This window comes from Salarias fasciatus, chromosome 1 (genome assembly GCF_902148845.1).
Source record: "Salarias fasciatus chromosome 1, fSalaFa1.1, whole genome shotgun sequence".
NCBI classification, from domain to species: Eukaryota; Metazoa; Chordata; class Actinopteri; order Blenniiformes; family Blenniidae; genus Salarias; species Salarias fasciatus.
The window spans coordinates 6776904-6801653 of record NC_043745.1 but is presented as its reverse complement, the minus strand read 5'-3'; the positions used below and the strand labels follow the sequence as shown (position 1 = coordinate 6801653).

The window sequence follows — 24750 nt, the reverse complement described above, 5'->3', positions numbered from 1 at the left end:
ACATTTTTCCTTGCTAAAACACAAGTTGCAAAAAAAAACTCATATTCTCAAATGAAAGCTCATGTGATGCATGCCACAGGCAGCAATATTTGAACACAATGAACATACCTGGCGTCATTCATTACACACAACGACTCAAAATGGAAGACACCTGGTGCTACTGCATCCTCCTGGACCGCCAACAACACCATCCTGGGCCCGCACATCCCATTTATGTGATCATTTGGGACAATGTCCGCTTCCACAGAACAAACCAAATCAGAGAGTGGTTCACCACCAACAGTAACCAGTTTTTGAACGTCTGTCTGCCGCCCTGCTCCCCTTTTCTGAACCCTGTACAGGAGTTCTCCTCATCGAGGAGATGGAAGGTTTATGACAGACAACCATACACTAGAGAACCTCCTGAGGGCAATGGAGCTGGCTTGTGTTGACATCCCAGTGGAGGCCTTCCAGTGCCCCCCACCCCCAGCATGTGATATTCCATTCATATGTGTCGCGATTAGCGGAAGTACTAGTAGTGTCCGCTCAGTCCCGCCCTCCCCCAGTCCGACTCCCCATTTCAGTAGTGCCACCCCCCCCCCCCCCCCCCCCCCAGTCTGACGCTCTGTGACAGCAGCAGCAGCAGCACACACACCCCTCGGTCCGACGGTCCATGTCAGTAGTAACCCCTGCTGAATGAGGGCCCTGCTGGATTTTGAGCTTTGCCCCCCCGGTAAGACAAATGCTCCCCCACACCTGGCATCCTAGTAACGCCACTGTCTTCCAAGGATGGATTCGCCATTCTGGGGGGGTTTTCCTGCGGTGCCTGGCAAGAGAGAATATAGCCTGCGATGTGGATGAGGTGATGTGGCCCGATGCAGCTCAGCGACATGATGCCGCACAGTGATTGTGGTTTGTGTGTGTGTATGTGTGTGTGTGTGTGTGTGTGTGTGTGTGTGTGTGTGTGTGTGTGTGTGTGTGTGTTCTCGTATTTCTATCCTTGTTGGGGCCAAATGTCCCCACAAGGATAGCAAAACGTGGAACGACGTGCCTTGTGGGGACCTTTTTCCGGTCCTAAGTAGGAGAAACAGTGTTTTCTTGACCATGTTGTTGTTACTGAAAAAAGTAAAAGTGCAAAAACATTTCTTTAGGGTTAGGCTTTATTGTGGTGTGGGTTAGGGTTAGGGTAAGGGTCAGGGTTAGGGGCTAGACATGAATGGGAGTCAATGGAAGGTCCCCACAAGGATAGAAATACAAGACTGTGTGTGTGTGTGTGTGTGTGTGTGTGTGGTGTGAATAAAGTAAATAAAAAAACTTCACACCCTGAACATGTTTTCAAGAGTACTGTTGTGTGCAATAGATTCTGTTTCTGCACTGACTTGTGTTACAGTAGTGCACATGCAGTATTTTCTATAGATTTGTACTCCTCATATGAAACTCACAGATCTAAATGCATAATCCTCAGAGATCTGAGAAGATCCGTTACGGTAAAGTTTTTAAAGATATGCATTGGCAGTTATGAAATGAAGAACCTGCTCACAAATTGAGCATTGTGTTTTCAGTTGTTCTGCTGTAGTGTGTAATGATGTGGATGGTGTTTGCATTTTTGAAAGCTTCGAGCTGCGCTTTTGGTGTGAAAGTTGGAGTTGTGGAGTGAGAAGGTGTGGTTGTGTTTATGTAGCTTTAGAAAAGGGTGTTGTGTTTAGACATCGGGGAACATAGAGGAAACGTTTGTGAAATGTGTTTTAGTATTTGAGAAAAACTGTAATGAAACTTTTATTTGATTTATGACTTTTGTTTCATGTGTTTCATCATTAGGATTCTTAATCACCTTTTTCATGTATTTTATTTATTCACTTATACAGTTCTGTGAGTTTCCTTGTCTTAATGGTGCTATAGGGATGAACTCGTCCTGCTGCTGCAGTTTATACTGTTTCTGATAGAAAACAGTCCAAACTAGAATTTGGCACTCAGAGAGCGCAGACCTCCGCCGCAGCTCAAATCAGTCACCAACAACAATAAGAACACCATACATAATAAAACAACATTTTATTTCTCCCCAACACAAACAATGTCTGGGAGAAAGCTGCTTGTTGCATGTTCATATCTCGATGTGTTGCCTCACAGTAACTGACACTCCGGAGTCCCCCTGTTTTTGTCTGTTCTGGATCCTGGTATCCGGAATACTTCCGTGATCTGGATCAGCAGCTGATCTCTCTTAGAGTCATTGAAGAACTGACACTGTAATTTTTTGCTAAGCCCCCTTGTCATTTATTGTTGAGTTATGCCCAACTATGTCAAAGACTCCCTATCTCTCAATGATAAAGAATCCTTAAACAACTTCCTGGATCCAGACAGTGATCCGGATCATCGCCAAAATTTAATGGATTCTAAGTTAGCCCAAGACCCACCTTTCCACAAAGTTTCATTACAATTCGTCCATAACTTTTTTCCCTAATGTTGCTAACAAACCAACCAACAAACCAACATGATTACATAACCTCCTTGTCGGAGGTAATAAACAAGATTATCATTGTTTGTTGCTGCAGAGCGTCACAGTGAATATTCTGACTCCTGCTGAAAATACCAACAAATGATGAATGTGTGAGGGTCAGAAATGGAGGAGTTGAAGAAGAAAGTGAAGTTTTCTTAATATTTTATCATTGGGAAGTAGCTGGTGGCGCCACAGTGCACTGTGGGGAGAAGGAATGCCAGTGGAGCAGTGATGCTCCATGCAAATTAGAACAGAATAGAATAATTTAATTTTTTTTTTAATTCAATTTAATTATATCAGGTTTGTCTGATAACTTGTTTTTCTCTCTTTGTATGTTCCAGGGTTTTTTTACCTCTCTAATGTCAGCCTGTGTTTTTGTCCAGTTCAATGTTTTGGAGGTTTTATTCAAGCTGGATTTAGTATCTTAAATAGCAGGTATAATGTTATCCAATCTATTCATCACTTAATAAATCACTTATTAATCTTTCAGACGTGTAGATCAAGTAATCCTGGAGACTGTTTTTGTTGGCTGCAGAGGTAAGATCTGAAATCATAAATAAACCATCAGAATGCAGCAGAGCTTTCAGACCAGCAGAGGGCAGAAGAGCAGCGTTCGAAGACTCTTCTTGTCCCCACAAGAACCCAAACTGTCCTGAATGTTGTGATGACAGGCCAGAGACGAGAGAACAGCCAGAGTCCACACAGATGGACTCACTGTCACACACCTCTCACTTTTTAACTGCGGATCTTTTCCTGGATATGAAATCAAACGTGGAAACAGATCTGGCTCCAGAAGAGGGAGATCTGGAGACGCTCACTGAGGAACAAAGACAAAAGTGTTTATGTACTTTGATTAGATGTTCTGGAGAAGGAATAAAGCCTGTTTGCTTCCTGCTGAACTCCACTGATGGATGGAGAGATGAAGACTGTGAGCATGTGTGTTTTTAACAAAGTGATGGATCTGCACTCAGTGAAAAAACGGAACAAACGTCAATCTCAGCATCTTTAACCCATTATGTCCGATTTAAATCCCTAATTATGTGTACCATGAAGGATTCATCCAGATCACTCCCTGTTTTCTGCACAGCGGTGATACATTTTTCAGGAATCAGAGGCTTAAATCAGCAACAACAAATTGTTATCTTTATTCTGGACAAAAATACATCTGTGAAATGATGAAAAGTCTCTAGAATAATCCAAACTAAACAGATTATCAGGTCTTTAGCTGGTTGAGTATGAGGTCAGTTATCTGAAAGTGAACTGCTGGTAGAGGGCAGAGACCTGGTGATACGAGAGGACAGCTCATAATGTTCTGTTTCATTACAGCCAAACACTGGCACTTTGAGATTTCTGTTTGAAATGGAAAGTGCATTATAAATAAAATGTATTATTATTATTATTATAAACACTGCAGGATGTGATAGTTTAGAGATGTTCCTGTTGCCATCAGGAACCTCAGGCTGACCAGAACCTCACATGCAGAACACATGGAGGAGGCAGAGCTTTTAAATGTGGCTACTAACAGTAGTTAACCTTTGATTTGGACATTTGGTTACTGGAACAGACTTTATGCTTGTTTATCTAATCTGCAAAACTGATCGAATCGAACTTGGAATGAAGAGGCTGGATTATAGTTTGGAATGTTTATAAAGATAATGCAAATTTGGTCTCATTCTCACTTGATTAAAGCAGTGAAATGGATACTCAGTCATGGCCGTTCTCTAATGATATGCAGATATCTTATATTGGTTTTTGACACGGTGTGTATAGCCGTCAATGGATTTCTGTGAAATGGAGCATAAAATGGGGAAAAGAGATGCAGATCAGGTTTATGAAGGATTGAAATAGTGTGATATGCATAATTTAGAAAATAAATGACGTTCGCAATTGCCGGGATCTGTAATCGAGTGTGCAGGTGTAAATGTGAGTCTGGATGGAGGTTTGTTCTGTTGTCAGGTTTGACCGTGAGCTGAGAATTGATCCGTCCATTAATGATGTCCACCTGCGTGGAGTGAAGTCTCTGCTCCCTGCTGCGTCTCTATCTCCTTACCTTTCGCTTCATCTTCCTCTCCTGGTCTCTTTCTCTGCTTCAGCTCCACTTTCTGCTGCTGTTTGGAGATTATTTCCCATCTGATTGTTTTCCAGTGGCTTCACCTCTGCAAGGTATTGATCTGTGAGAAGCCTCATTCTCTTAAGATCTGTAGCTTCTGTTCTCATGTAGCCTTCCTACAGACTTCAGAGCAGGAGCCTGAGGTCAAAGTGTCAGTGTTTTATACTCTGAGGTGTGTGGGCATGAATGATCGAAATGTGCTTCATGAATGACTCGCAGTCGACAGGATCAAAAGAAGACTTGTTTAAGATATAACACTTGACAGGGAGTGATGCTGCTGAATATATCAGGATTCATTTTTAGTGCCCTCATATAGAGCTGCCTCGAAACCACAAGATGCTCGGTCCAAATCACTCACTGTATTCCCCATCACTCCACTCTGAAACGTCCCAGCAACTGTTTAACCCTGCTTTCACAAACAATTACAACGAGTGAAATATTCATCTGAAGACTGTCCAGCTGAGAAAGAGTGAAGGTCCAGATAAACCATCAGAAACTAATGGAACATAATTATATATGAAGGCGCTCGTGCTTCAACATGAAGAAAAAACTGAAAAACTTCCTATTGTTTCACTCACCACAGCTGGAAAGAAAACAGACATTTCTCATCATTTGAGAACAGTTTTATAAATGTGGTATTGATGCTTTTTGTCTCTTACATACAGATTTTTAATCCTCTAAATGCCCCCAACTGGAAATGGGAATTTCCCAACTGGTTCCGGTCTGTATCAACACACCAGAAACATCAGTCGCTGTGGATTCTAAAAGACATTTCCTAATTAAACTTCTACCATCATCAATAACAGCAACCAACAATAACATTGGTTTCATGCTGGGAACATTTTCCTGAAACCTTACAGACTAGTAAATCACAGTTTGTTTACCTCCACATTAACTTTTCATTTGTCAGATAAAAGTTCCCCACATGTTTTTATTATCAGCTTTTCCACTGCTTGATGCCGTAAATTCAACTTTTAGGAGATTCATTCCTGCAGTTAAATTTAAAATAACCAATAGCTTTCCATAAAATACTGAAATATGGTCTGACACGTTGACACAGTTTCAGTTCTGGGAAAAATAAAACGAAAGAAAAATGTGTTTACAGCATTTGAAAATCACTGCACCAGACAAACTATTCATCATTCTTTATTTCTGTACAAAAGTCCTCAAAGAAATTCAATCACTTTACAAGCCCAAGCCACATATACAACACATCCATTTGATGTACAGTTAAAACAAGCCGACTATACCGAGAGTCAAACGCACGAGTGCAGCAAGTTTCTGGTACAAATCTTTTAAAATGGAGCTCTAATGGTTCTGGGGGGAGTTTTGTTACATAGAGTGTAGATAATACAGGAACAGGAAGAACATTACAACTCAACAGATGTCCCTTGAAGATTCGGATCGACTGCGTCTGTACAATAAATAAGTATAAAATATATCTCTTAGCAATCTGTGGATTTTTAAAAACACATTAAACATACAAAACACTAAACTACTGCTACAACCTCCGAAAAAAGACCAGCTATTTCGGCAAAGGGGGGTAGGAGGAGGAGGATGATCAGGAGAAAGGGGTGTCCTTTTTTTTTTTTTTTTTGTCCTCCTATTGCCAGATTGGAACAAAGATTTGAAATGCAAAGGGAGGGGGGATTGCACATTTAAAAACTCCCTGATTCCACATTCTCAGGACAGTTTGAGTTCAGGGTGCCTTGCTGGTTCATTTCAAATTAACAAAAAAAAAAAAGGTCACAATGGAATGAGAGCCTGGAATGAAACAAAGCAGGTAAAGCACCAAACAAGGAATGTCTGTTTCTTTTTTCTTTTGACCACAACAGTGAAAATCAATCAGGTCCTAAACCTGCTATCACAGACACCTGCATGGGGAGGGCGCTCCACGTTACACACTGGACAAGGCTCTCTCGGAATTCTGGAGAAATTTGCTCCTTCTGGTAGAAAAAAGAAAGAATCTGACTCAGAAACTGCAGCCATGACGGTCCAGGAGAGCAGAGTGTTACAGAGATATCACACAACCGGAGTTCAGACCTGTCAATGTAAATGAAGTTCCTGCCTCACTGGGATAAAACAGCATCGACACACTGAAGCAGTGCTTCAGACATGCTGCATGAATGCTGTACAAATTCAAATTTAGCTGGAAATTCACCTGCAGGACAAGAATCAGAGTAATTTCTGGTGCTTGGGGCCATTTTGTAAAGGACACACTAACAATCCTTGATAAAAAGTGCAGAAACCAATCCTCACTCAGGGTTTGACAAAATGGCAAAAACTACGAGAATATCCTGAAGATCTCGAAATGCCCCACCGAACATTTTAGAAACTCCTTTTCTGATTCCTTTATGAAATGCCAGCAGCCCAGTGAGACAGGAGCCTTTTCAAACAGGACATTCATTTACGATCTGGCACTTTAACACCAGCCATCGACGTGGATCCGTTGATCCACGCCGATGGAGAGAGGATGTGGACAATCCCACCTTCTATCCTGCATTCTGCACTTTTAACCTGCTGCAAACAGACAGAACTGAGAATCAGAGGAAGAGAAACCACAGAACTCCACTAAATCCTTGGATGAACTCTAACTAAGCCTCCTGGACACAGTCATGTGGAAAATGTACCAACCGTCCTGTAATGGAACCAGAATGCCGACATAAAATTTGCAGTTTAATCCTCTTAGTTCTTTTTCATCCTTTTGGACCTGTTTGTGCTTTTGAAGGTGAAATAATAGTTGCACTGGCTTCTCAAACACCCAGAGTGCATGGTGTCCATCCTCACCAATAAAACCATTTGGGAGCATCATCTCACTTCAGATTTACACAAAATCGAGCAGACTTGATCATTTTCTGATTTCTTGTTGACAGCTCTATCATTTTTTTTCCCCTCAGCACACCCCCAGATTGCCTTGGAGGAAAGCTGCGGACCCCCCTCTCACATCTCAAATTTTGCCAAAACATTACAGTGAAGACAAACACCGGTGGACACACCAACAAACAAAAGCGACGGGCAGTTCCCACCTTCTGCTGCAGACTCGAGAGTCTCTTCGACATGTGCAAATCTAATTCTGAGGACCTCAGAGCAGAAAAATCCTCGGAGGGTTTTCGTGACGATGTCATTAATTTTACACCTCCACCTCAGCCTGAGCGAGTAACTAAAGTTTCCACAGCGTAGCAACGATGATTATTAGACTAAAAACCCCATGGTTACTTCAGCCAGCAAGCTAACATTATGCAAACGTAACGATGGCGCTCAGCAATGCAACAATAGTGTTTTGTCCAAAAAAACAGGATCAACATCAATCATATCTATCGTAGCTATCGGTAAAGTCCGTGGAGATCTGGAGGCCTCCAGCATCTCCGTCCGAGGGTCCGCCGTGGGCTCGTCCGTCGCCCTCTGTGGGTTCATGGTGGGCAGTGCAGGCTCTGATGGAGGGTCCTCACCTACTCTTTTTTTGTTAAAATCTTACCAAAGCATACCATTTTTTTCTCCCACCACCCAACCTGCAATAAACACCACTTGATCTTGGGCCAATGGCTTGAAGCAGCTGACTCTGCAGTGTGTGTGTGTGTGTGTGTGTGTGTGTGTGTGTGTGTTTGTCAGGGGTGTCTGTATCAGCGTCTCTCGGAGGGGTGGGGGGTTTATAGAGTCACTTGTCTGTCCTCCCCGCTCGGCCGGCCGCTCATAGCTTCATCTTGTGGACCACGGGGACGGGCAGGACCTGGTGGACCTTGGCTCGGTCGCTGCTCACCTCCAGGTGGACCCAGTCCGGGACGAAGGAGCCTTTGAAACCCACGAAGGCCAGTTTATCTGCAGAGAGGACAGATCAGCCCCGGGTCAGGACAGATTTAGCTCTGGTTTCAGCTTTTACCAAGTCTGATGAAGGTGATAGCAGATACAATGAGTTAAAACCAGGTGCCAACCTCTGCTCATAAAACATGAAGATAATGCGGAAGTGCAAAAAACATGTAATTCCAGGGTTACTCCAGCAGGGGGCGATGATGCTGGTTTCAAAAAGAGCCCCGGTCTCATTGGAACCCATTCAAAAATGCCAATTTTCAGAGTGCAAATAAACATATAAAGCCCCGGTTTCAGAACATGTTTTGGTCTCTATCACTAGTTTCTACAACCATGTTGGCTTCACCAGACTCTGATTTTCACAGAAATCATGTGTTGATTTTATATTACGAGTTAAAGTTTTGCATAAATCGCCCTATCACAGCGCCTCCTCTGTCCACGTGGTGTGGTCACATGACAGGCTGGACCAATCACATTTACATCCGGTTTCAAACGTTCGATATGGAGACGTCCTGCTGGACTCGCTGAAGTCTTCAGAACGGGATTATAGAAGTCTATGGGTGACGTCACGGAAGTTCTATCCATTATATTTACGATCTACGGCTAAAACCCAACTAAGCAACGAATTACTGATTATCTAAAGGCCTGAAATCTGATCTGCAGCAGACAGAATCACCAAAATACTTCCTTGTGCGTCACTTCCAGTGTCTTTCCAGTCATCGCAGGAGGAAATGCCCAGAGAACGATGTGGATTATTATCCTTCCCTCCTCCACTTTGAGCTGCTTTGTTTGAGCAGCTGTGCCTCGAGTTGCCTGAACTGAAGATGCTTGCCGACGTCGCGTCGAACTCACCTTTCAGTTTGATGCCTTTGTCAGCTCCGAGTCGCTCCAGCGCTTTGATCCAGGATCCTCTGGTGACCAGGCGGCCTTTGGACGTCACCAGGACAATGGAACTGGCAGAGAGGAGAAAGACAGCTCGTTGTTTTAAAGCTGGAGCCGAACCCCAGCAGCTACGTCTTTTCATGCCAAAGGATATTTGAGGATAAGTGCAGTGGCCAGAAAAAACAAACTAAACCTGAAAAACGTCCACTTATTCTCCATAAATCAATCATAAAATGCGATCTGCTCTACTCCCAAGTAACAAAAACAGACAAACACAATATGCTGGATTTATTAGCACACAACAGTTTTTAATAGTTTATGTTCTCAATTCTTCAGAGTCCTCAATCATTCAGAGAGCTGCAGAAAAATACTGACAGGTTCAATGTAATTGCAACTAAAATATAACATTTTAGAAAAAAGGAAAAAGTGAGACTATGAGGAGGGCTGACTCGTTCTGGCTACTGCATCCTGAAAACTGCAGGTCTGTGGGGATTAATGAGCCACGGAGACTAATTGATGGTTCTGATAGAAAGGTGTCATAATTCAGAGTAACACAGCATTTACTGTATTGATTAACTGTCACGCAGGGCTTCACATTAAATGGTTCTGGTGTGGAGATCAGCCATTCTCCCCAGCTGTGGTGGTGAGAGGATATTCTCTGTTTCACACAGAAACAAGCTCTCACAGCTTCATCTCAAAGCAACAGTGAGGAAGTCAATGTCTCGTGAACGCAAACTACACCCGTGGCTGCTTTTTGTACAGTCATTGGTTTATTTTGGCTTTATTTTTAGTTTCCTGACATCAGGAGAGGCAGAGAGGACGGATCAGAGGTTTGAATTTGGGAAAGATGTGAAAGTTTGTTTCAGAAGTGAGTGAGAAAAACAAATCTGCAAATAAAACCCAAAACAAAACATGAGAGAATGAATGAAAATGTATTCGGACTCCCCAATAGAGAAAAAAAATCAATAATTATTGTAAAGAATTCTTAAATTATAAAAAATAACATTTTTTTTTCCAAGAAAATTATTAATTTAAAAGCAATTGTTAAAATCAAAATATGTTTCAAATCTCATTTTGGGAATAAATTGTAACACCAACATCAACTTTATGCAGACGACAACCAAATATTTTTGAGAAAAAAAAAATGAAAATGTGTAATTGTAACTTGTCACAGAAGCTGGAAGGCAACAAGACGAGCCTCTGTTACATGTATATACTGTATATATCCAAGTATTTATACTAATTTATTGTAAATTCCTATTTCAGAAAAATAAAGCTTTTCTGTTCCATTGTATTATATACTGATGAAATGACATTTGTAGTTTTTCTCTGCAGCACTGTGTTTTCTGGATGTTTCTAATCGAGTTTTGAAATATTACAACAGCTCCTGAAATGTTGCATTAACCACCATGTGTTCACACCTCCCATTTGCCCTTTGACCTCAGCGCGGAAGCCTTTGTGTCGGTTGTTTGTAGCCGGTGTGGCTCCAGCCGCTCACCTGTCTCTCAGGCCGCTGACGTAGTTATCTATCTGTGCAGGGATGCCCTGCAGGATGGAGTTCCTGAAGCTTTTGCTCTCCACCACCTTGCCGTCGTGGCCGTCGATCACCGTCAGCTGGACGCCGTCCTCGGGCTGGTACAGCTTCTTTCCGTTCACCTGTCAGAGACAAACGGGCGTCATTTATTAATGCTAGTAAGGTGGCAAAGGTTTAAGAAAAACACTGCAGAAAGGAATTAAGTATTTCAAGAAAGAGATTATTTTAACATTCTTCCTTATGTAGGGTGACTGAATGTTTTCTTCTCGTCTTAAACTCACTGACGCGTCTGGTTTTCACAGATTTTGAAAGGACATGAATTTAAATTAATTGACATTTTGTGCAGAATACTAAAATACTTTGTTGTGTGCCACTTAATCCCAGAGAAGCCGCTCTGTGCACGGCTCACAAACAGTCTGGGATGATATAATATCCATCAACATGAAGAAAAAGTGCTGCTTTTCAGAGGAAATGAAGAAAAGTTTCTTCATTCACTTATAGATTGTGAATCTACTGTTTACTCCGTCACACAGAAAACCCAGGATTTTATTAAACAGAAGAGTTATACGATATTATTTTACAAGAGATTTGCAAAGAAAGCTGTAATTTTGTTCGGTTAGCTTGCTACCATTGAATTTGGGGGAGACTATTTGAGGCACAATGAGGCATTTAGAGACAATATTTATGTTTAAGGTGATGTATTCTGCAATGCAGTGCAGTGTTACCGCTACAGCTGCAGAACTCTAAAACAGTGGTGTCAAACAAAACGGCCAAGGGCCAAAATCAGCCCTAAAGAGGATCGAATCCGGTCCACCAAACCACCCAGGAAGTGATCATAATTTCCCAAAAAAACCAAAGACTTTTTAAGCACATTTCTGAAGAATAGCAGACACAATGCAACACTGAGACCTGAGCTGAGGTATCAGTGAAGCTGCCATGAAAGCTGGCTATGTCACTGATAGCCTCAAAGCCATCGCTTTAAATTTTTATAAAAAACATGCATATTGCAAAAGACTTTAGAACATTTCACTGGATTTTGCACCAGAACGACCAGTTTCATTAAAATGGCTTACGTTCAGAATGTTGTCACTTTCAGTAGTATTTATTTTGGTTTTCTGAAAATACTGACGTTTTTATCACGTATCCTCTGCTCCACAACAAATAAAACCTTTAAAGTTTAGAATTAAAGGCTGCTATGACACCATTTCACCATCCCGGCCCTCTAGAACGAGTTTTACTGTCCTGTTCTACAACATAAAAAGAGAGTGAATTACTACATATGCTGAAAATCTCTCCAAAGTAACAGACACCCAGGGATGCTCAGCGTCACGGTAACTCCACAGCTGCTTAAAATACCTCAGTGAAGGCAAAGTCCTCCTTGATGTGGAAGAAGCGAGTGTTGTACGACTCCAGCCTGACCTCCAGGAAGTGCTCCGGCGTGTGCTGGAGGCAAACAAGCGGAGGCACAGAGCTGGAATTAATACACAAAATTTGGCATTTCACGCGAGCCGGTTCAACGCCAGCTCTCACTCAGCACAGTCCACACAGCTAAAAACAAATGAGAGGAAACACTGACAGCTGCAAATGCCACTTCTGTAATATCAGACAGAGATTAGATTCCCGGTGATTGCTGTCGGGGGGAGCGAGGCTCCGCTGCAGGGAGGAAACCCAGAGAAAACAGGGTGTGGGTGAGGAGACGGCAGATGGGGCGTTATTAAAGTGGAATGTATTTCATGAAAACAGGCGAACGTGTCTCTGCAGTGAAAGTATTTAGTCACTGAGATGGACTCGGGTTACAGGTCACGAGAGGCAGACGGTGGGAAAACATGACGTGAAAACCGTTTGGAAAATGATCTGTGGATCTGAACAGTTTACGTGCCAACTGCGTACTTTTCTTGACATTATCGGGTTCAGCCACAGCCAGGCCCAGTGCACACAAAGAGGATCAGGGTTAGTCTCACATTTAGCGTCAACTGGTTCAAGTGAGGGTCTTGGACCTCAGATTAGTGACATTATGTAAATAAAGTCCCATTTCTAAGGTTTTTCTGAGCAAAAGTTTCTCAGTGAGAATCCACTTTCAAAAACCCAACTTTACTGTGATCTCCAGTGTTATTTGAAACAAGGTCAATAAAGTAGAAGAATAAACTGTGACGTCTCTTTTAAGGCGTGCACATGTGCATTCATCAGTGCTGTTTCAACTTGAATCTGTTCACACACTCATTTCACTAGAATTATTCGGCAAATAAGAGTTTGGAAGGTAAATATTACAGTAAACCTGCAAGAAAATAACACTGCAATATCCTCAAACAGCATAGAAGCACAAGACCACTGTCCTGTTATATTTGGATTTGATGCTCATAGAGGAGTAAACTGTGAAAAAAACCTAGTCATTGTTAAGGTTATTGAGGATTTAGAGAAGCCATGCTTACTCTCTGAGCACAAAATCCTGCAAACATGGTGCGCATGCTGCTTAATGAATCAGTAGACGACCTGAAAATGAGGTGTGATTGCAATGTTATCGAATTAAACTGTTTGCATGCAAAAGTCTGATAAACATCACAGGTTTTGCTCACAAGTTATCAAATGCTTAAAACTTTTTTGTGGTTTCTGAAACACTTCCAGTACATGTGGCAACATAACATCATAATTTAATAATTGCTGGGTCAGCATCTGACAGCAGAGCCGTCACACAGAAACAGTTCATTTGTCACAGAGACTGGGCTCAGTCCCGACATCCGGCTGTCACTTCCACTACTGCTCAGCAAATCCACCCAAATAACAGCATTACGGTTTGGTTTAGGCGTGTTTAGGTTCTTAGATTCTTCGCAATTCTTTTTTTTTTTGTCACACCAAGATCAAGTCTTTAAATAACACACATTTAGAGCTGACTGCGCTCACAGATTAAATCCAGACACCGTGAATGAAATGTACTAAAATACTGTTAGATTGAGATTCTATGATTTCATCAGTGCTATAAAACACGCTTCGGCCTCATTCTTGATGTTAGCTGCATGGCTGTCTTGAATGTGGTCATTTAGTGTTAAGACTACAGCCTTTGTGCAGGGCTCGTTTGACTCAATTAAATACTGTTACTTAGTAGTTCTTTATACTTGTTCAACCAAGTGGTTTCAGTTGAATCAGGCTTTTAATCAGCCAAAATAAAGCTTTTCCTGGGTTTAAAGGACTTTGAGGACATTGATTCTATGAAGCTTGTTCCAGTCATTAGTGTGGTTGGCGTTTACAGATGAAATTCATGCTTGTGATGTATTTTTAATCACTCAACAACAGTTAAGATGAAGGCTGAGCACCGCTCTTCCCTTTAACCAAACCACAGATTCACTCATTCAAATGGAATCTGCATCTCCAGGCTCCTGATCTACGACTGCATGCTTGGTGCTTGAGGATGCGGCCCCTGGAAGACATTAGGTCCCCTCTGTTTTACAGTGTTTGAATGTCAGCAGAGGCTTGTTAAACAACCAGAATCCTCCATCAGACAAATCCACCGAGCCCGGATCCTCCCCGACGCTCACCAGTCGGGCGTTGGGGATCTTCTTGGGCATGGGGACGTCTACGACGGGCAGCTCGGCGTGCCTGGGGTACGCCTGAGCCAGGCAGTTGCTGGGCGGGCTTCCCTTCGGGATGACGGCCGTGATCTTCACCCGCTCGCATCCTTTGACGGAGCAGAAGGCGAACTGCTCCCGGTCGTTATGGGCCGTCACCTTCAGGAAGAGCAGGCTGCAAGAAACCACACGACATGAACACCCTCTTTGTTTATCCTGTCTGTTGTGATTGTTGTGTTTTATCCGTGTGTGTGTGTGTGTGTGTGTGTGACCTGGTGTCCTCCTCCAGGTAGTAGTAGCCCCTGGCCTGGTGCGAGTGGTTGACCTTCTCTCTCTGAGTCGTCCTCATGAAGACGCCGGTCTTGCGGGTCTGCTTGGTCAGGCGGTTGTGGATGTCTGAGAGGATGGTGAAGGTGGTGCCTTTGGGGTAGCAGATGCCCACGTTGATCCAGTCGTTTCTGAAAGAACAGAGAGCACAAAGCGTGAAGACAAGTTTGGGAACCAGCAGGAGGTTGATTGATTGATTTTTTTTGAATGAACTGATAACACGATGTGATTTGTAAACCAAACGGAGCACAAACTAATGCAAAAAATCAACCAAAACAAAGTGCTGCGCGTTATGGTGGAGGGAGCATCATGATTCGGGGCTGTTTAGTCGAGGAACTCATTAGAACAGGTTGACATTAGCTGTAACTCTGAAAGATGATGTTTGAACTAAGATGAAACAAGACGAAAGTCAGCCGAAGAGAAATTCGCTCCGCAAACTGGCTGGAAGCCCGCAATTCATCAGCCAGACTACAAACATAAAAGTTCGCCACAGCGCTCTCCATCAGCACTCTGAAGCTGAGAGAGGTGGCTGCGTTTTATCACGGCGTGCTGAACAAAGCAGAGCGGAGCCGCTCATTAAGCCCTGATCAGTCGCTTTACCCAGAAAGGACAAACAGCAGCTGTTTTCCTCACACAAGTCAAAAACAAGCAAGTCATATTTCAGCTGGATCTGCAGGTGCCGTGCGCCTCGGAGGCCTGTAGATGGGGCCATTGGTGTACGGCGGAGCTTTTTATCTCCGGGGAGGACTCAGGCCGCGGGGATTAACTGACATGCCTGAAATGACAACCAGCCTTTAAAAAACACATCTGAAGGGAGGAGGACCGGGCGCAGAGTGAGGCTCGTCCCCATTTTGGTGGTGGCGTGTGGAGAAGGAGCCGATGAACTCACTCAGGGTGAATTTGGAGCGAACATGACTGTATGCAGGCAGGAGCGATCTAATCCCCGCTCCGACCCGCAAAGACTTCATTAAAAGTTCGGAGTTATGTGATCAGAAAAGCAGCTCGTCAGCATGGGAAGCAGCTCTGCAAGCAGGCTTCACGCTACAATCAGCCAGGTGTGTGTGGCGGCCTTCAGCCCCTCGACTCCTTCTTTAACAGTCTTATCACAGCTCTGCCTGACACGTAAACACAAAGCAAACGTACGACTGGAGGACGACGGGTCAACATGTCGTAGTTGTTCAGCATGTCGACAGACGACAACAACAGCGTTTCCCTCCAGAGTGTCATGACTCCTGGTTCGGATTCTCCAGCCACCATAACAACAATCTGACTTGATCATCTGTATCCGTGTTCTCGCCATTCTTCATTTCTACAGTGTATTATCTCTGTGTGAGATTTCATCACAAAAACAGCCAACAGCGCCACCTGGTGGCCTGGCATGCTAACTGCATATTCAAGGGAATCGTTTTTAAATCGTTGCCACGTAAATGCGAAACTTTTCCAAAATTAAAAGGTAAAACGATTGGTGTTCATTTTAAAATATCATCAGGTCAATGGGGGTCAAATGTTTTTATGTATTTAGAAAACAGAGGTTTTTGAATTTTTGCCACACACCCTTGAATAATTGGGTTTATCTGAGGAACAAGAAGCAAATCATGAACGTTTGTCTGTCTTCACCTAAAATCCCAACCCTGCCCTCGAGATCTGTTTCCTGTTATACCCCTTTCCCACTGAAACTAGTGGTTCGACTCGCATTTTTAAAACACGGGTTGACCCATTAACAAGTGACTCCTTTCCCACTGCCTGCAGATCCGGGACTGATCGCCTGCAGGCGAGCTGCATGGCTGCATTTTCCCAAGCGCGCTAACATAGCCACACTATGTCGACTTCATCACGTAAACTGTCTGCCTTTCACACTCAAGCCGATCGGAGGCGAGCCGATTAAAACCCGGATCGCTTGCAGGGTCGATCGACCCGGGTCGAAATGCTGTTTAAACACTTTCCAATTGTCATGAGGAGCCGATTATTAGCGGGTTTAAACGAGTTTTTGGCCAGTAGGAAAGGGGTTTTACTGTGAGTCGACTGAGATGAATGGTTGAATGAATGAATACAGACACACACAACCTGATGTTTTGAAGCATACCCAGCAGTTGTTGAGAGTCAGCACATTTCAAACTCTACCTAGATTCTATCCCTAAATTGTTAATCTGCAACAGAAAGTATAATCTTTGAATTCTTTCTATTGCTCTCCTCCTTAAAAATCTGGTAACTCAATGAGATTTTATCACCAACAGTTACAGATTCAAGCACACTTGGGAAGCAGAGACAATTGTAGCCCAGAGCTTGTAATTTCAGGTGTAAGAATCACATTTCAGTCTGATTCAGACCTGCAGTCTTCAACATAAATGACTTGATATTTACACAGAGTGGGCTGGAGCTTAGCACAACTGGACCACTTGTCAAATTACACACCCTGGAAACACTAAACAGCAGCTTCCTGAACCAGCATTAGCTTCAAAGCTACGTCAGGGGGAGTTTTTAAGAACGTGCATAATGTATGTTATAGCAGAGGCGTCTTATTTGGACATTTCGCTGTATTTTGCCCCAGACGGTCCCGTCCTTACTGCAGTCATGACACACAGCCATGATAATGAATTAAAAAACAAAACAAAACAAAAAAAACATTGATGCTGAGGTGTATGTTAAAGCCCAGTGGACGCTCGGATGTCAGAAACTCCAATCGAGACATCGCATGCGTATTTTTAGACTCAGTGTCTGGAAATATCCCATCTGACATCCGCTGCTCATCAGCTCTCTGAGAAAGAGCCTGACTCAGAGCTAGCATGAGAAACGTCAGGTTTATTTTATTTGTTTACAATGTCGAAGTTCTCCAAGGACAGCTGAGTGTACATCTAAAAGCACAAGCAAAACGGAGCAGGAAGCCGCTCATTTGATGGGTTTAATGTTTCCTGACATTATAAAGTGGAAGCTTCAGACGGCTCAGCGTTCTCGACTGAAGCTGTTCAAACACACCGACATTTAACTGCAACAAGAGTGTGAGTCTGAGAATTTGGGGAGGTGGGAAATTTAATCCTCCAGTGCACAACTTGACACTGAAAGTGCTCCTAACAGTTAATAAGAGAAAGCAGCAGTTAAAAACTTTTGAATCTGAGATATTTAATGAGTGCCAATGACTAAATGACACTTTAAAACTTAAACGAGACACTCAAACTTTTTTGAGGTAAGAGGAAAAAAAATCCACATTGGACAAAAGTGATTGTTTAAAGCAGAATGTTTCTCACATGCCTCAAAAGAACAACATAAAAATATCAAATGGTGCCATTCAGTCATTTTATCTGAGAGTTGGACGGATTTAAAAGTGCTGTAATGTCTGTCTGAATATGAGAGAATACCGTCATTAGCAGAGGACCTTTCTCTTTGTGTTGCATCTTTATTTAAATACTCATTTCCTCAATAATCTACAATAAATAATTAGTTTGGGAAATGTTTGCAAATTAATTTAATAGATGGAATTTAATAGATGGAGGAACTAATTAAAAAAAATGAACAAATAAAACTTCTTCACTGTGGGAATGAAACAGACTTAAGCTTAAAACTCCCTAAAGCTGCAACACGGACCTATAAGAGAGGTCAAAGGTCGGCCTCCAACGGAGAGCTGCACAGAACAGAGCATGTGGAGATGGGAGCAAATTCTTGAAAGTGAAATTTGGTTTGAAAAAAAGAGAAAATCCTGGGTTAAATGATCAGACATGGCTTTAACCCAAAACACAACAGCTGGACACCTGCTCCAAAGCAAACGTTAGACTTTTAAACTTATCTAACAAGTACTTTTACAAAAATTTAAGTTGTGTTTTGGGTGTCTGTTTATGTGTCAACGTAACTTTTTGAACACGGATCCCAAAGTGGAACTGTTTGAAAACATAAACGGGGAAAAGCTCGACCTTTTCTGAAGAGCTGCTTCTCTCCGGCGCGGTCGCAGTAAATTAAACCTCCGTCTAATCTGATCACGTTTGACTTGAAACTTGTGTCTTTCACTCACTAGATAACTAAACAGTGAATCTTTTCGCCAAATATGCTTCAATTAAAACACTGATCGAACATAATATTTGGTTATTTTGTCTTTAATAAGTTCATGAAAAAGTCCCAAGTTGCTTCCTGGAAGTGTCCTTGTGCGTAACGCAGACCCATCTGAATACTTTCTGAATGCTCGCTACATCTGTTGTAATTATGAGATTCTGATCTTTTCATTATGAGATCTTATCCTGTAATTACAAGATAGTCATAATTATGAGACACTGAAATCACAGTTATTAGATAAGACCTTCAAAATATCAGTTATTTGGTGAACATTCCGTATCGTTGGGTTTTTTCTAAATTTTTCAACAAGCCTAAAGTCATAAATCATACCGATGAGCTCATTGTTTCACACGTTTCAGTATGTCCGAGGCCTTCAGGTGTGTTTCTGATATCAAGAGGTATTTATTAACAAGGACAAAAACAATGTCCACAGATTGAAATGAAAGTTTTTTCTCCCGTGTTCGTGTTATTCTAAAAAGTGACTGTCTAAATGTCACACGGGATGATTTGGAGTTGTGTGAATAAAGCCAAACCAAATGGAAGTGGACTGAAATGACCTTTCATAAGGACGGCCTTCCTTCTCTTCTCTTTCTCCCTTTGGCTGTTTGCTTCAGTGCGTTTCCAAAAATGTGGAGCTTTAAGTCTAAAAACTAGAAAACGTGAAATACACAAGTTTGTACAGATTCTTATTTAAGTTTATCAGTTGCATTACAGGAGTTAATGTTATGAAATATGCCAGGAAAGTGTCTAATCATGTAATACACGAAGAATAACATACATTTAATGATGAATGAGATGAAAAATAGCAAACGATTGACGTTCTATATTGGAATTTTTCTCTGTGTTTTGTATAATCTATTTTTGTTCACTAAATTTACCTAAAGATAAATTGTGTTTGTGTTAATTATGTCATCTGTTAAAAAAGCATGAACCCAAAACTCTACTAAGATAATATTGTGAACAAAAAAGGCCTGCTTGTGTATTAAATCTATGAAACATGGAGGATTCACTTGACTAAATTATATAAAACAAAGTTTCACTCTGTTATTACTTTTAAGAATTACCAATACAGGTTGTCTTAATCCCTAAAACTAAAACAAAAAAACAAAAACAAAAAAAAAAACCAAAAAAAAAACGCTGAAGATTCTTTCTGAAAATGACTTCTGTGGCGTAAAAAAGCCAAATTAATTCGACATGATATTCCAAGAGGAAATGACAAAGTTGCCATATTGTCATTTTTAATGATATGAATTTTAAAAGAACACTAACAGAGAGAAGACGCGTGTGGCTACTGATACACTTCAATCTGTCAGAGCTGCTTGATGTGGTCCAACAACTCCCACTGGTGTCTTTCATCTGGACCAAAAAAAAAGATAATTTCTTAAAATTACACAGCTTTAAATATCTGAGAAGTCAAGGTTGTAACTTATTTTCTAGTGAAAATCCGTCCTCATCTTGTTCTCTGTTGTAGAATCTGACTCTGCCGTGCACGGCGCTTGGTCCTGCCACTGGAAGCACTCTGGGCTTCAGCAGAAGCTCCACCTCACGGCTTTGTTCACACTTCCCTGGCAGCTGTGGCTCCGCTGGCAGAGCGGATCGTCTCTCAACTGGAAGACTGGATGTTCGATTACCCATCTATCTATATGACAAACTGTCCTTGAGCAAGGCACTGAGCCTCAAACAGCTCCCAGTGGATTGATTGAGCGCCTTGCACGGCCTCTGCCTCCACTGGTGTGTGAATGGGTGAAGGTGACCGACGCTGTAAACCACTCTGGAGGACGCCGTGTCAGCGGAATTTATTTAACATCTGCAAGAAGACGGTTCCAGCGGCAGTCCGACCCCCTACAGACGGCCCCCCTGCTGGAAGCGTGCTTCACGTGTGTGGTTGTCGTGTCGGTCACTGACTTGTTGAAGTTGATGAGCCAGATGGTGACCTCCGCCGGCGCCGCCTGGTCCCAGTGGACGGTGTAGCCCTTCGCCAGCGTGACTACGGGCTGGAACTGCTGGTAGTGCTTCCTCTTCCCCAGGGCGCCCTCGAGCATCAGCGGCCGGTCGGGGTACTCGTCCCTCGCCATGTACATGTTCAGGTTGGCCGGGTTCCGCGTCTGGATGTAGATCTGGAGAACAAAGGTAGAGACGGGACAATGCATGAGACAAATGTCAGCTGACAAAGCTTCAGGAGCCATTTCTGCTTTTCTATCTGTTCAGACTGCGGCCAAGAAACCTTCCATGACAACTAAACCAAAACAAACCCGAGATGAACACTCAGGTGACAGACTGAATTACTACTGAGCTGAAAACTCGGCTCAAAACCAGAGAACCATTGAATCAATTAAGTTGAAGTTCCTGTCGATTCACATTAAATGCATATAACTCACGTTGGGTGTTGAAACCATATTTGACTGCTTGAGGACTGAGAAGACTTTCTTTATAAATCGTCTCCTTTATTGAATCCTCATTATTTTAATCGCAGGAGGATAAAGTCTAAGAACTAACATCAACTGAGAGCTTTGATTCTCAAAGTTTTGGAGACGTTTGTTTATGAATCATCTTCTTCATTAAAGCACATCCGCTGAAGTCCTTTTATTCTTTTTATCACAGAGGGGATAAGATCTCTGTCTTTGCATAGCGTTTAAAGCTATGTTCCCAACAGATCAGATTAAAAAAAAAATCCAATTAGTGTAAAATTTTACGATTCAAGTACAGCAGCGTAGAAACTTTGCTATAAACTGATGATCACAGGCAAACCGTATAGCGTCTGAAGGAGTTTCACGGACAAAGATTTGGTTCTATTTAGAATCCAGAGTCAATAAACAGCATTATTAGAGGCATGTCTGTATTTAATGTTGTTTATTAAAGCTCATTCTGTGGTTGACTGATTTGTTTCCCTTACATTTAGTTAAAAAATGTGTCTTTATAAGTAATAAAGTAGATTTTCCTAAACTCCCCAATATCTCCAAACTGATCCAAATATCAGTCTGAGATTAATTTTCCAGAAACACAATAATTCATTATCAGATAATGGGGAAAAGTGCAGAGAAATGAATCTGAACATTTTTAAACCAAATCATGATTCTGGTCTGGCAGCTCATCACAGCTGAGATGTTGACGTATTATAACGTCTGGATTTTTAAAAATCATCAAAATAATTTACATGGCAGCCTTTTGTTCAAGTTTGTTTCTCACTCATCCATGCCGTAGTCTATGGTCATTGGGTGAGACGCAGTACAATAAGAAACCAACTTCAAGATCACTTTCAAGGCTGATTAATGAATCTGTGCAGCTTCCAGTAATTCCAAGATCTTACTTACAACTTACAGCATTTTAAAAAAGGCCCCTCAGTTTGTTGTGACTTACATAATCAAATTTAAACTGTGCTCATTTCTCTTTAGTCATTATTATTTGTATTAACCTGTCTGATTGTGCTGTTCAGCTCTGATCAGGACAGATCCTGAAGTTCTGTGACTGCTGGTCATAGAACCAACTCCAACAAAAAAAATTAAGTTTTTTGTGAAGTTGGTTTCCCAGTGGAGGGGGATTAAATGTTACTTTAAACTTCAAAACTTTAAAATACACCGAGTGAATGAATGAGAAACAGACTTCAAAGAACAAACACAGGATAGAAATGGACAGAACAAGGTGATCGAACGAAAACTACATTTTCATCTCTGACTGTCAAAACTCTTCAGTTTTGACATAATAAAACATAATAAATTCAATATTTAGCTTGAAAATGTTCTGAAAAAGAACAAAAACGATCAGATTTCAGAAGAACAAACATGAACTTTCAAGTGTTTCCTTCTTATTTTAAAGAGTTTTTACACACTCTAAAGAAAAGTTTCTGAAAGTAACACCACGATGCGCCCGATTACCTCTCCCCGACACCCAGAGCTGCTCTCCATCATCTTTATGAGACGGGGAAATGAAAGTTCCCATAATCCCCACCGGGCTGCCTGGAAGAGCGGCTCTCTGTCCGCTCGTGGATGCGGGGCCCTGAAGAGGTCTGCGGCCGCCGCGGCGACCCGCTGACCCACCTGAGCGTACTTCCCGCTGCAGATGGCCGCCTTCCAGTCGGGCACGTCGATGCAGTCGGGGTGACGGAGCAGCCAGTTGTCCTCCTTCACCAGGAAGGCTCCGGGGTACTCGCTGACAGAGCCATCAATATCGTGGAAGACGGTGGTCTTGTCCCCATCCATCTGCATCTGACTGAACCAAGGACCCGGCTCCCCGAAAAACACCCGAGACGTGATCTGAGGACGGGAGATGAAGTGAGACTTTATTTAAATATATGGGCTATTGGGACCCGACTGTCCTCCAGCTAATCTAACTTCTTCTCAAACACAACTTTGTTTGTCCAAGTTTTTAAAATCAGGCCAGAAGTGTGAGCGGCGGCGAGCTCACCGGCACGTGGTCGAAGGTGATGTCGGTCACGTTGTTGTTGGGGCAGCTCTGCCAGGAGTTGTTGAGCCTGAAGCCGAAGGCGCTGGTGTGGCGTCCGTCCAGAGCCGTGTACTTCCTGAAGGTGCAGTTCTGCACGTTGATCGGCCCGTCGTAGATCTGAATGCCCCGGATGGGAAAATCACTGCCGGGAGACACGAACCGTGGAGAGAGAGAGAGAGAGATTTGACTCTTTTTAACTCTTTACTGATCTGGGATGTGACTGATGACAACAGGAGTCACTGCAGAGGCTCATTTCAAGACATGACAATGTTAACTAACACCCCACGGGGATTGATCAAATATACGTTCTTAATGTTTCCATCAATCATCTGAAGCCATTCCTAGAGTCCAGATATCAGAAAAACTGTCTGACAGCATCAAACTCAGTTTTTTCTTTGGTTTGAACTCTTAACATTTCGCTTGAGGAATGCCAGGAAATTAATAAATAAGAAAAAAGTGGGGAAAGGATTTCACTTCAGCTCACGTCTGTTTCTGAAATCAGGCGAAACTGAAACTGGCTGTATGTTTTTTATGAAGGAGGAGGAATGATGTTCTGGGTCTGCACCCAGCAGACGTCCCCTCTGACTCTCAGGCATGTTTCTGAGGAACTTTATCTGCAGATGTGCTTCTTTTATTGAAGGTTTTAAAGGTACTCCAGCACGGAGGACCAAATCACTGAAGAAGTACTGAGCTGAGGGGAGGAGAGGTGATGGTGGAGTTCAGAAAATGACTACTATATATTAGCTTTTCAGTGATTTTTAATATGTGATTTACAATGACTTGGTAAATATTAGTTTACTGAAAACACATTGTTTTCTTTTTCATTTTTTTTTTTGCTAAAAGGTTTTCATGCAATTTTACTGATTTTCCTTCTTCTCTGCCCTCTCAAGCATCAAAAATCATCACTGACTTTTAGGTTTCACAGTTAGCAGTTAGCGAGCAAAAGTTCAGGTTTTGGTTGCAAACATTGTCATGAAAAACAGTACTGAGTCATAAAAGCTGAAAAGTAATGATAAATTCAACTTTTCTTTTAAATTATGAGCCTTTTCCAAAAGCCTTCATGACTGAAACTGAAGGAGATATCAGCTTCCTGGTGCTTGCTGGGAGTTTTACTGTCTCGTCTGGAGGACGGGGTTCAGTGGGCGGGTGTATTCACAGCACCGGTTCAAGTCCAGTGACCTCCTTCAAAGGTCCACTGTGTGCGTTTCACTACAGTCTGCCGCGGTTTCTGCCAAAGATCGGTTAATATGAAGCGTCCAGACCGGTCGAGGTGCCTTCCTCCCACAGCAGAAGAGAATCTCTAATAATATCATTTCTGTGAACTCTGCCAAGCGGGCCGAGGCGGCGGCGGCCCGATTCCTCGCCGTCTGGATCAGACATGTCAGCTTCTATTAAACGGACGCTTCACCCTGATCCTATCGCTGGGCTTTCAGTTAAAAAAGGAGGTTTTCAGTTTGCTTCATGAGCAGCTGCTGTGTTCTGTTTAAAGATTACTGCAGAGCTCAGTTTTTAAATAGCAGAGACCTGGATATACTCATCAAACCTGTTAGTTTGGTTTCTGAATGCCATGGGAGATGGTTTT

At 42.4% G+C, this 24750-nt stretch overlaps 1 protein-coding gene across 1 annotated transcript in view; it reads right to left on the bottom strand.

Moving 5' to 3' along the window:
* Positions 1 to 6114: 6114 nt before the first annotated feature.
* Positions 6115 to 24750, bottom strand: part of LOC115395310 (cell migration-inducing and hyaluronan-binding protein-like) — a 184731-nt gene continuing 166095 nt past the window's right edge. The window contains exons 22-30 of the mRNA XM_030101175.1: positions 23130 to 23310; positions 22763 to 22978; positions 20634 to 20845; positions 14636 to 14821; positions 14334 to 14538; positions 12160 to 12246; positions 10768 to 10925; positions 9240 to 9340; positions 6115 to 8399 (exon numbers count right to left, since the gene is read on the bottom strand). Of these exons, the coding sequence (XP_029957035.1) occupies positions 8272 to 8399; positions 9240 to 9340; positions 10768 to 10925; positions 12160 to 12246; positions 14334 to 14538; positions 14636 to 14821; positions 20634 to 20845; positions 22763 to 22978; positions 23130 to 23310 (1474 nt within the window). The 3' untranslated portion in view covers positions 6115 to 8271. The remainder of the gene's footprint in view (positions 8400 to 9239; positions 9341 to 10767; positions 10926 to 12159; positions 12247 to 14333; positions 14539 to 14635; positions 14822 to 20633; positions 20846 to 22762; positions 22979 to 23129; positions 23311 to 24750) is intronic.